At 40.4% G+C, this 12,979-nt stretch overlaps 1 protein-coding gene across 4 annotated transcripts; it reads left to right on the top strand.

Annotated features, from left to right (window-relative positions):
• Positions 1 to 203: 203 nt before the first annotated feature.
• tmlhe (trimethyllysine hydroxylase, epsilon) lies at positions 204 to 9,197 on the top strand. 4 transcript variants are annotated; one of them, XM_030069473.1, is made up of 8 exons: positions 204 to 419; positions 1,135 to 1,304; positions 1,391 to 1,567; positions 3,736 to 4,015; positions 5,114 to 5,233; positions 6,504 to 6,740; positions 7,856 to 7,994; positions 8,348 to 9,197. In XM_030069473.1, exons 1-8 carry the CDS (start codon positions 280 to 282, stop codon positions 8,477 to 8,479), a joined length of 1,395 nt encoding a protein of 464 aa, XP_029925333.1. In that variant the 5' UTR covers positions 204 to 279; the 3' UTR covers positions 8,480 to 9,197. The 4 variants fall into 4 exon arrangements, with proteins under 4 accessions (XP_029925333.1, XP_029925337.1, XP_029925336.1 ...); XM_030069477.1 differs by lacking the exon at positions 204 to 419 and adding an exon at positions 659 to 1,067; XM_030069476.1 differs by lacking the exon at positions 204 to 419 and adding an exon at positions 659 to 1,052.
• The last annotated feature ends 3,782 nt before the right edge of the window (positions 9,198 to 12,979 follow it).

A 12,979-nucleotide genomic window follows, 5' to 3' on the forward strand; every position in this document is an offset into this window, starting at 1 on the left:
AATGGGATACACTTCCTGTGAGACAGAGACAGCTGTTGGTGTCATAGCTGTGTTTTAAGTCACCTGAGAGTAGAGCAACTCCTCTCCTCTAAAGAAGCAGCTGATATAGGTTGGCACATGCAGAGTTTTATTAGTTTCTCTGCTTCTCTAAAAAGAGCTCTGGTTTGAGGATGACGTTTTGTTTTGGCAGCCTCTTATACTGTCTTGTAAAGAGTGGTCACTTTAAAGACGTCTCCCAGCATCTGGAGCTCAAATTGCAGCGGGCCTGGGTCAAACTCCATGGAGAGAGAGGGTGTATATCCAGTCCTGCAGATGGCTGTCCATTTGCTGTGCTTGAGGCAGTTTTCTTCCTGGATGAAGAAAGCTGGAGAACAGAGGAGTTTCAGACTGTGTGAGTGCACGTGCAGGAGCCTACCTGGGTGAGACTCCATCTGTGCATCTGTGTTTTTTTTTGTTTGTTTGTTTGTTTGTTTGTTTGTTTTTCATTACACAAAAAACCTTCATAACATGTTTGAGAAGGATTTACCCCCTTGTGTTTTTTCCTGTGAGAATTTTGGTTAAATTTGCCTGAGTAGAGGGCGGATGGATGGTTTGTTTTGATGTGTGCTTTTTTTAGGAAACGTGTTATGTACCTTTTGTGTTGCCGTAGGGAGGAAAAAAAGGATTCGTGCTTATGTTGTGGAAAAGAAGGCGTGTTTGAGTGAATTTTGGGGATTTTGCTGGACCTTTTGTTTTCTCGTTAGACGGTCAGCTACATTACCGAGTGTGTTTCTAAACTAAATCGGCGTTTTACCGAGTGAGGCTTTAAAAAAAAAGTAATTTCGGTGTACCCCAAGCGCTTTATTCACTTCAGTTGAACTGTTTGGACCGCCATATTGCACACGGCATCCACAGTTTTACCGTGGCCGCAGTTTGAACACACACCTTCAGCGGAATTTAATAATTAACGCCAGACATCATTTGTACGGTTAACTATTATATATGAGATAAATTGACCCAAAGTCCGAAAACAATTAACATTATGCCTTCAAGGTGAATCCAAAAGGGGCCAGGCAAGGAAGTGCACTGTAAATCGCTTTGAGTAACTGATTTTTTTTATTTTTTTATTTTATTTATTTATTTATTTTTTTACAGGTTACATAGTATGTTTGTGGCCGGGGTGTTTCGCATTTCATATGGAAACTGGAGACCCGTGTGGAGACAGGTTCGCTTGGTGAAGTCCCTGGCACAGTATGGACACTTGCAGAAGATGCGCTACTGTGCAGCCCATTCAGCACAATGCCAGACACGTAAAAATTACCTTGGTGAGTTTAATTCTTACCGCATGCATCTTTGCTATGCTCCTTTTTTGTGACACTTCTACAACCCGTGTCTGCATGTGGGTCGCCAGAGCTCAGTTATGGAGGCATTAAGATGCACTTGGACTACGTGTGGCTGCGGGATCACTGTCGCTCCGCTGCCTGCTTCAACGCCAGCACCAACCAGAGGAACATGGACACAGCGAGTGTGGACCTCAGCATTCACCCGGTCCAAACTAAAGTGGACGACGTACACCTGTACCTCACATGTGAGTCCGTCATGACTTGGATTACCTGTGCTGTAAGTGGAGGTTGCGCTCATTGATGATTTTTTCCCCCCCTAGGATGGCATGGGAAGTCATTAATTTAATTTAATTCTGTTATTTAAACCTCCAGGAAATGATTATAAGAAACTTTGTATCTCAGAGGTACTTTATGTCTCCTTGACTACCTAAATATCCCTTTAAATAAAACAAATAATAAGGGATTAATGTTTCCTCTAACAAATGTCACAGTAACTGACAGTGGTTTTTCCATTACTTACAGGTGTATGCTATGTAAGAGCGCTAAAGCAGAGGGAAGTTGTTGATGATATTTGTTGTTTTGTACATATAAAAAAGCATGAGAACAAATTGACATTGACACATATCATTTTAACTCTATGTGTACCCAGTTGTCCCCATTAAATTAGGAAAAATTGTTAAATATGAAGGGGAAAAAAAGATGTTAACCATGCATTTACAGACTTAAACATTGAATGTGGGCAAACTGACCCCAAAGATAGTAAGTGGGTTAACCAATAAGCCAAAAGCACCACTCAAATGACTTTGCCATCCCCAAAGTGTTTTTTTTTTTTTTTTTTTTTTTAAATGTTGACTCTTTAGTTTTCCTTAATGCAGGAAAAACTTTATCTCAGGGCAGGTCAGGTCATGGGGTCACTGAAATTGAATGTTGTCACAAAATGCTGACTTACATTCCCCACTGTCTCTTAAAACATTTTGGCCTGCTGGTGGCGCTAGAGGAAACTTCAAGGGGTCACAAAAATCGATCATTTCATCATCTAGCCAATATGAATTCTTAGACCTGATTTCATCAGTGTGCAGTGTTAAGAGACTGGGTTGTTGATGGGGCTACGGGTTCACCAAAACTGACAGGTGTCGTCCTCCAGGCGACATGAATGTTGGCACCAGATTTCATGACAATCCACCAAATAGGCAAAATTTTTGAGCTATGGTCCTCTGGACTTAAAAGCTTACAGACCAACCGACAGGCTGACCTATAGGCCCCCGCTTATAGAAATAAGATCAAGACTTGATTTTCACAAAAGCGTAACATTAGATCTGCAAACATGTATTGAGATCTGCAGATGTTGTGTGATTCTAACTTACACCTTTATGGTAACTTGGACACTGAGTTAAATGAAGCGTGACCTACTTATTATATATTTCCAAGTCGGGAAACATTTTCACAAATCTCTGTACACTTTGCTAATCCGATTTTTACATTTACAAATCAAAACACAAAGATATCACAGAGCCTGTTTGCAGTAATAAATTCCTGATCCTATTTCCATACTGACTTCTCATTGCAACAGGGCAAAATTATATATAGCTCTCTGTGTTGAACATAAACAATTATGAGCCATTACAGTCACAAAATTTGCTTTAAAAAAACATGTAGACAGAAAAGGTATAAAACACTTTAATTGGCTGTGAGCAGGTACAGCCAAAAAGACATCAAACTGTAGACAAAGAAAGGCGTTACTCTTGCAGTAGAAAATCTAGATTTTTCTACTGTGAGCAAGAGTAGCACAAAAAAACATTAAATTGTACAGATAAATTGCATATTTGGGCGGCTAAAACATGTTTTACATGTATGTACTTCAGATAATGCGTGTTCAACAGTGCAAAAAACAGCAAATCTTTCAGTGACGAAATATACCGGTAAAGAGTCATATCATGAGCAAAGCGATTTAAGTTTTATATCACTTCATTTGGCAACGGGATCACTTTTATATACTCTCTGAGCAGTTGTTAAATACAGAGTAATGGCAAGGTGAAAGTCATGGTTTATGGTCTAGTGAAAGTAATACTTTGAAGTCTTTATCTTCCTTGCTTCCCACCCTTGCCAATCATCAACTTGTAGCCTAGATAGCATGGTTAGATAATTTTCTTCCATGTTTCCTTCTCCTCGATGAAAATCAATTCAGATAGTAGATTTTTTCTTCTCTGGGGGGGGGCAGATATTTTCAGTCAAAGTGGTAGTGTTCTTTCTTAAAGGTGTCCTTCTTTGGCTATAGTCCTGTGGGAAATGCTGCCAAACTGCCATGCCATAGCATATTCTCTCTAGCTTAATCAAAATCTAGTCAAGCACAGCATGCAATGATTTGTTATTCACTCTGCCTGTTGTAAACATATTTCTCTTCTCTGTATCCGAGGGCCGGACGGTCACGAATCCAAGTATAGCCTGAGCTGGCTGGCTGAGAACAGCTATGAAGCAAAGAAGCAGAGCCTCATCCAGCCACGCATCCTCTGGAATTCTGACAGCTACACGAATTCAAACATACCCTCTGCAAAATGGGACAAGTTCATGCACTGTGACGACGAGCTGAAAATGTTTCTTCAGAACTTTCTGCTGTATGGGGTCGCTTTTGTAGACGATGTCCCAGCGACTGTTGAGGCCACAGAAACAGTCACGCAGAGGGTCAGCCTTATCAGGTATTACAGTTTTTTTTTCCTGAATGCTTAACCACTTACAGAGATTTTTGATGCACTATCTGTGAAACCATAAACACCTGCAACCAATGCATTTACAAGTGTGTCAGACTGAATGCACATTCTCTGCTTTACACTCAGTTTGCCATTTTATAACACACTTCTTGCAAAACTGTAAACACCACTCATTGCTGTACAGATTGCCATTTAATAGGACACTTAAAGCTAAACTGTAAACACTGATTTCTACATTGCTACACTATTTTGCATTGTGCTTTGTTTGGCATTTGTCAAGTTATGGAGCCCAGAAATACTCAGTTTAAATGAATAAATTAGCTCAGCTGGCAGAATGAATTTTGAGCAAAACGCATTCCTTTTCTGTTTTCAAAGTCAAATGTGAACCGCTTCAGAGGGGCAAACTAGAGGAGCATGTTTTTGTGAACCCAAAAGGATTATTCATTAAAGACCTGGCAGGTGGCGACTGCTCAAGAAAGGGAGGTGGCAAAAATGTAAACAGCCAAGTAATCCCTTCATCAGAGCGACTAATGGAATGTGGAGGAGCAGTAAGGAGGCAGCATGTAATCTGTGCAAATGTTCATTTCAGTTGTTCATGTTCTTTTTTTTTCTCAACAAAGTGTAGCTTGCTGAACGGGCCAGAAGTTTGCATTATGTTAATCAACTGCCAAACAAGAACTTGAAAATTTATACTAAAACAAACACAGAAATAGGCAACCTGAGTTTGGGTATATTGTGTGCGATTATACTCTCATTGCACACCAGTGTCTCTGTCAATCTCATCATCACAAATTCCTGTACATTTGTTACAGTTTTCAATTAACACAGTTCTCAGTTTGGTTCAGAAAAGGGAAGGTAATGTCTGTCGACTGTATAGCTTGCTGTCTGTTTTGCAGTATCTGCTGCGCTGTATTTGTGGGGGTTTTTTGTCCTTGCAGTACATGTGTCAGTGTGCAATGTGAAATCGGAGACATCATCGGTGCTTTATACAATGTCATCAATGCTAATTCCTTAACATTAATTGTGCAGGACAGTTTTAGTGAATTTCATTGTACTTTATATCATGTGTTGTTTTCCATTTCCCAGAGAGACAACTTTTGGGAGAATGTGGAGTTTTACCTCAGATTTGTCCAGAGGAGACACGGCCTACACCACTCAGGCCCTGGACCGTCACACAGACACCTCATACTTCCACGAACCATGTGGGTAGGTATTAACCAGTTTTGGCATTTAGGGCAGTTTGGAGTGGTATATTTTGCCGACTGGTGCATCCTCACCAGGGTTAGGTAGACCTTGTGAGAAAATTTAGAGTTTGTTTCTTCAATTTTGCTGCTTGTGAAAGGAAACTGCACCTTATCACAAATACTTTACCATGTATCTTCATCCAATTCCATGCTCAGATCCTTCTCCCATACTTTTGATAGTACAATAAAAGACAAATGACACTGATCAGATATTCTATAAAACTGTCTAATTTTACCTTTAACAGATGTGGAGGACATCACCATGCCCTCAACTTCAGATAAATTAAACCTTAACTTGTTTTGTTTTAAGAAAGAACTCATACCACTTTGGATTTATAAATATTAACAAAGAACAGTATTAGGAATGCTATATTGTATCCTCAAATCCAAAAAAGGCTTTAATTGATTTTCTTTATTAAATAAATCCTTCAGATGTTTCACCCACAGAGCTGACCATTTACCTGGATTGATCGAACTGATTGGTCAAATTAGGGTTTTGAAAAACAGGTGAATGTGCAGACATAGATGTAGTAGGTCCAAGCATTTTGAAACAGGCAGACCAAGTGAGCAGGATATTAAATACTATATAAAAATGTGCTTCAGTATTTATAATCTTACCACATTTTTCTTAAAATAAATATGAACAATCAATGAATCTAAAATTGAAAAAAAAAAAAGTTTCTATTTGGAAGTGTAGCTAGGGTAATCCTAGGTTTTTTATTATTGTATTTTATTTTAAATAGATAAAAGCAACACAAGGGAGATAGTGAAAGAAGAGAGGCATGCAGGCCACACCAGCAATATCTAAGCACAGGCCACCTCAAGTCAAGGAGATTATGTAAAACAACATGTTTCCCTCACAGCAGTTTGTGAAAGACTGTTATAATAGTCAAAGAACGGAGGGCATCTAAGGTAAAGGTTTTGCAAGTTGCCCCAGGCCCAAGATGCAAAGAAGAAAAAAAAAGCAGTTTCACCAAGCTCCGAGTGCACCCTGAGGACACTGAGACTAAACAAATTTTGTTAATTATTTATACAGTCCTTTATACAATCCTTGATAAGCTAATATAGTGTGTCATGATGACATTAATTTATGTTATGAAAAAGATCACACTGATCCGCTATCATTTTATTGTTGTATAAGTGAGTGTGAGATAACACATCCTATTTTCTGTATTTCTAGCAGTCACAAGAAAACATGCACTGACTTTATTGCGCTGTTTACTTGTTCCCAGAATTCAGGTGTTCCACTGCCTCAAGCACGAGGGAACTGGGGGAAGGACTCTACTCGTGGATGGATTCTATTCTGCAGAGAAAGTACGCCAGCAGTCACCTGAAAACTTTGAGTTGCTTGCCCGTATACCCATCAAGCATGAGTACATCGAGAACACAGGCAGCCACCAAAACCACATGATCGGCATTGGCCCCGTGGTTAATGTGTATCCCTGGAACAATGAAATTTATATGATACGGTATGACATTATTTAACTTTTGGGTGACATATTAACTTATCTGGTGTCTGTGCATTTTGATTTTATGTGTGAATGTTTGGGTCGGCACCTGTTACGCGCCTGTTTGACCAGGAACTGGGTCTCCTCTCTCTGTGGTGCTCAGGATTTCATTCCATTTTTTCCCTGTGAATAGTGGCTTTAAATGAACTTGAACTTGGAGAGATGAATCATTAGTCAAATTTCTTGTCACTCTATGCAACTGTCTGGAATGCAGCTAAAGAAATCCAAACTTTTAGTTTTATATTATCCCAATAAGCAGTAGCATATTTTATGTGTCTTAATGTAACACTCGGCAATATTTAGACGTTTAAACATTCAAGAACAGTTTTCTCCTTTGCTTTCCCCATTATCAACTAAACAACTAAACATTGCTAGAAATGGGGTTGTAGTTTAACTTTCACCCTAGTGAGATGCAGGGCAGTAGTGACGCTATCCTCCTCATTATTCTTGCTTCGGGGGATACTCCCGAAGCAAGGATACTAACTTTTAGTATCCTCTAAAAAGAGAAGGGGCATGTGATTACCATCATATATATGAATTCCCGCTTTATTGGATCTGATGAATAAATGCAAATGAATTAGCTTAGGACAGCATATGTGGATATTTAAAATCTCACACTTTGATTTTCTGGGGGTCTATCCCATGACAGGAGTCTCCAGGGGCTCTCATCCAGTCGGCCTCCAGCACAGCAAGAACAGTGAGAGGAGGATAGCATCACTACTGCCCTACGTATCACTCAGAGGGCTAAGTGAAATATTATAAATACACTGTCCCTTTAAAATGTAAAACATAGCCAACCTCTTTAAGCATCAATAGAAGTTAAATTACACACAAAGAGTCTCTTACTATACGCTGGTCTGAGCAACTTTACAAATAACTTCTTATTGGGAATTTGGAGGGAGACATTCAGTGCTTTAAAGAGTATAATCAAATGCTGAACTAGAGCAGACAGGGTTTAGCGGATTTCTTTTCAACAGCTTTACTAAGTCTCATGGGATGCTGTCATTTTACTTAAAACAAAAAAAAAAATAGAAGTTACCAGTTTGATTACGTTTTTTTCCATATCTTTTGCACAGATACAACAATTATGACCGTTCAGTGCTGAACACAGTTCCTCATGATGTCGTTCAGCGTTGGTACGTGGCACATCGAGAGCTGACAACGGAGCTAAGGCGGCCCGAGAACGAGCTATGGGTGAAACTGACACCAGGGAAAGTAAGACAACAATATTCTTTTGAAAGCATTTCACCGTTCAAAAATTCCAGTGCCAAATAAGCTAGGTTTGGACTCCTGCACATGTGTAACTGTGTCCCACTGCTCAACATCATAAAGGATTTGTCCCATATGTCACACCAATTTTACAATGGAAGACTAATTTAAAAAGAAGCAAAAGGCAACTTTGTACATATCTGGGATGAGCGGCATAGATTTCTCTTCAATATTGAGGTTCAGTTTTTGAAAATGGTATTTAAATATCATTCTTTGATATTCTCTTTCAGCGCAGTTTGTTGGGTTAATGCACTGCAGTGCATTTGTCTGAGAATTTTCCACTCTCCTCTTCTCATCAGGTGGTTTTCATTGACAACTGGCGTGTCATGCATGGGAGAGAATCTTTCACAGGCCTCAGGCAGCTGTGCGGCTGCTACCTGACCAGAGATGACGTTCTCAGCACTGCACGCTCCTTGGGGCTGCAGGCCTGATCCTTCACGGGCCTCCGTTCACTCTTGTGATCTATATCATATTGGCGGTTAGCCCACCTGTAACATTGGTTTCAATGCAGTTGGTCTAAGGAGCCTCTTTACTCGCGACAGTCAATCAGAGTTCTGCACTGTGTGAAGCATACTTAAGCATTTCTACATCTGTAAATTAAATTGTATACTTTTGACAAGACATACAAGTAATATCTGCTGGGAATATAGGATTGTTATTAGATATAGAGGTGCATAAAAGTCAGGCTGTTGCTCTGATCAGTAACATGCCTAGATAACTGTAATTGAATTCTGTTTTCTAATTATATTTGTTGCTGGTGGCACAGTGATCTGGCAGTTAGCACTTGAAGTTTCCTGGGTTTCCCAGCCGGCCAGCCAGGCTCCTTTCTTTGTGGAGCTCTGGTTTCATCCCACAGTCCAAAGACATGCAGGTCAGATGAATGGGAGATACTAAAGTGCCCTTAGCTGTGAATGTGCTTGTTTGTCTGTCTGCTCTGTGATGGACTGGCAACCTGTCCAGGGTGTTTCCCCTGCCCTCAGCCTATCCCAGTGTGCACTGGGATAGGCTCCAGCACCCTTACGAGGATAAGCGGTTTGGAGACTGAATGAATGAATATTTGTTGCTGTATGAAGACTTTGTTGTGTTGTCTTTTTAGCTTTTTGCTAAAAGTTTCTTCTGTAATCTGTGACATGTAAAGCTGCAGAACTTTTCTATTTTTTTTTTTTTTTTTGCTCATACAAATGTGTGCTCACATGCAATGATGGACTGGAGAATTAGATCGCTTAAGTTGCATATGTCAAACTCAAGGCCCACAAGCCTAATCAGACCCATGGCACGATTATATTTGGCCCAGGAGATGACTTTTGATTTTCTATTAATACCAGCCCTGTTCCAAATTGCCTACAAGGCAGGTACTACAAACCCTAACAAGCACTGCAACAAGCAGCGCTGTCAGCACTGCAAAAACCCTGCAAAAAACACCTGAATAGGCCATGCTTATGCAAAAGAGTACATAAAAATGACTGATGTTTTGTAGAAATAGATTTGTGTCGCTGTGTGAGTGTGAAACTGCCCTAAATGCTGCCAGAGAAGTCTTAAACAGCTTCTATTTTGAATTCAGCTGCTACTCTCTCATCTCTCTAGTGCCTCATTATATCGCCATCTTGTGGCAAAAAGCTGACTGTGGTTTCTGCTACAGCAACACTTTAAAAACAAGAACTAGTTGTCTGCAGATTGGGTAGCTGAAAGAAATTCAAATACTAAATGGTAAATAAAAAAAAATGTTTGAAAGAATGCTATTAGTTTTGTAGTCATCTGAACAAGAACATATGAAGACTGAAACACTAGTGAGTCAGCAATGTGGAGATGACAATTTTTTTTGAAAGTTTGCACTGCCCTCTTGTCAAATCACCATAAATTTGTGACTATTTATACTTTGCATTGGCAAAATAGTATACCCATTTTGCTTTGCATTCAATTTATGGGATTAAGCTGTGTCTAAAAAGAACAATTTCATATTTATTTGATTAAAGGGGAAGTATGTTTTTATTGCCCCATTGCACAAAATGATCATGCTCTGCAGGGGTTGATAATGCTGCTAATCAAGTTTAATAAGCAAGATGTCTGGCTTTCAAAACTCAATTTCTGCCCTGTGCTCTAAATAAATAAATAAAAATAAATAAACTCTTCACCCATTGTGATGTCAAGACCTTCAATTCCTAATGGTTGCCAGTAGAGGTCACAGATTGCTTATTACCTGTTTAAAGTTGCAAAAATGTCATGTCTGACTGTTTCTATCTGCAGATGATGTTTTTGAGGTTGTCAGGGTAATACAGTTCAGATTCTCGTGATTTTATACAGATGTAATTAATACTGGAATAATCAAAATGAATATATTTCCAACTTCGATCTTCAGGGTTGCATGAAAAGGGTTTCAAATTCCACATTGAGATCAGTTAGGATTAAATTCAAGTCAATCAGTACTAGAAAGACAGGTCACTGTGTTTCAGTGGGTACAGATAAGGATGTCAGGCAACAATGAACTTCAGTAAATCTGTATGTGGCACCCATGAGGAGGGGATCAACCTTCCCTTGTCAGTGTTTTCTCCAATATTGCTAATACAATGCACATAACAATCACTGATAAAAGATGTCTCATTCATGCAAAAAAAACAAACAAACAAACAAAAAAACAAACATTGCATTTAATTAAAAGTACATGACTCATAAGGTTTGGAAAATCACTGAATTTGAAATGGAAAAAAGACTCCTACTTGTCTAGTTCTTGGGCGTACACCATGTTAAAAGACGCTGCTACCCACATCCTTGGAGGTCATGTTGCGGCAGATTAGGTATTTGAGAAGATTCTCCCAAACTTGTTTTAGGCCCTAGTTATGTGAGCCAAACTATTGATACCACTGCCCCTGGTGCCAAAATATGGCCTAATAGGGAAGGAGGACCGCACCCATGTTTTGCAGATAAAAGCTGACAACCTCTTATGTGGGAAACATGAGTTCATACCTCCTTTCCTATTCAGAGACAGTGTGGGGAAAAAAATTTGATGGTGCTCAGGGGAAAAGGCATATAGGAAGCAGAAGAAGGAGCTGCCAGTGAATGCAAGTAAAAGACAATTTTATTTCGGAAATAAACAAATTCTGTATTCCAAAAATAACAAGCACAAAAACAGCTTGGGAACAGTACATGGATGCATCCTTTCCCTACTAATATTTGTATACAACTGGTCAGCCCACTCCCAAGCATCTAGAAGTAATGTAATGATTCTTTTCTCCCATCTTCAACCGATCGCTGCCTGTCATTCCTGCTATCATGGATTTTCCCACCACATGATGATGGACTCCAGTGCCACCGTCACTCTGGGCTTTATCTCATGCTATCCACAATCAGACCTACTGGCAAGGTCATCTACTAAGAGCTGATCAGTATCTTCAGCCCTGTGGGGAAGTCCTGGCAGTCCAAGCACTTGTTCTGTCTCTGGTATAATACACAAAATGTGCAAGTAGTTGAGGCTATTGCAGGGGCTGAAGACCTCTGTGTACCAAACTGATGGAAAGGACTGATGGAAAAGACCAATGCCTGATAGGTGGAGACCACGGTACAGCTGCACAAGGGAATAGCACAGGTTTGGCCCATGATCTAGTATGCCAGTACACATCAGACCCAGTGAGACCAGGGCTGCCCAATCTGGGGCCCGCGGCTCCTTTGTTTGGGCCCACCATGGCATTTGGGGCCCTATCTTGTGCCACCCGCTATCCGCTGCCACTACCCGCTACCCGCAAATTGCGGATTTAGGAGCTTCCGCTATCCCTAAACGGTATCTTGCGCCACCCGCTACCCGCTATCCTTATGCCGACTCCGTCATTTGCGCCTGGAGGTGTGTTCGTGGGCGTGTTTCATGCGCTATCCCTAAGGTTGCTATCTTGCGCACACACTTTAGGGATAGCGGATAGCGGGTGGTCAGGACCACCCGCTATCCGCTATCCGCTATCCCTAAAGTTTGGGCTGTTAGGAGAGCGCGCCCAGGCGGCTTCAGTGCGCGCCCCGACGGAGCCTCACCACGCACACGGTCGGACTGATCCCGGGACGCCGCCGGAATGGACTGAGTATATTACTCATATAGACTGTTTAGAGGAAAGACTGTTTTAATTGGACACTTACGCCAGCACGTTTTATTGTTTTATCATAAGCCAGCAGCTGTGCTATATTTTTATTTTTAATATTTTATTTGCCCAATCTACCTTGTCAATAAATTAGTTTACACATAGTTCCACCTCTGCCTCTTGTGTGTGTGTGGTGTGGCCGGGGATTTTACTCAATCAGTACAACCTTGTGACACGTCCACTTGGACACATGTGGCTCCACCTCCCGAATTAACTCGCCTATAATATAATATATCATATGTATATAAAGCCAACTTGCTTTAGCCTCAGTAGAAGCCCTGAGAAAATCTACCTCCCTCTCTCCATCGCGGGTTTAGGATTTAGGATTTAGGATAGCGCATCCTGCCCTTAAAGGCAATGGCACCTGGCACACTGATTGGTTTAACTGGCATAACGCCCAAAACACGCCTATTCATAATATAGCGGGTAGCGGAGGTGTTTTGCGGATAGCGGGAGGTGCACAAGATAGCAACTTTTACGGGGAACGCCTCTTCCTAAATCCTAAATCCGCAAATAGCGGGTTTAGGGAGTCTGGCGCAAGATAGGGCCCTTGGTGTTAATAGGGAAGCTGTTAAGAAAACCATAATAGTCCTAAATGCATTTTTAAATACTTTAACTACTACTTCTACTTAAATACTAAATGTATGTTATTTTTTTATTTATTTATTTTTTTTTTTTTTATATGATCATATGATAAAAAATTGCTTAGTAACACTTTAACAGCCTTTTTTTTATTTGTAGGATGGGCAAAGTGGAGAGCACCACCTGTGATCACACAACTACAGTTACCATCTATTGACATTTAATATTGTC

This window comes from Myripristis murdjan, chromosome 14, assembly GCF_902150065.1.
Source record: "Myripristis murdjan chromosome 14, fMyrMur1.1, whole genome shotgun sequence".
In the NCBI taxonomy this organism is placed as follows: Eukaryota; Metazoa; Chordata; class Actinopteri; order Holocentriformes; family Holocentridae; genus Myripristis; species Myripristis murdjan.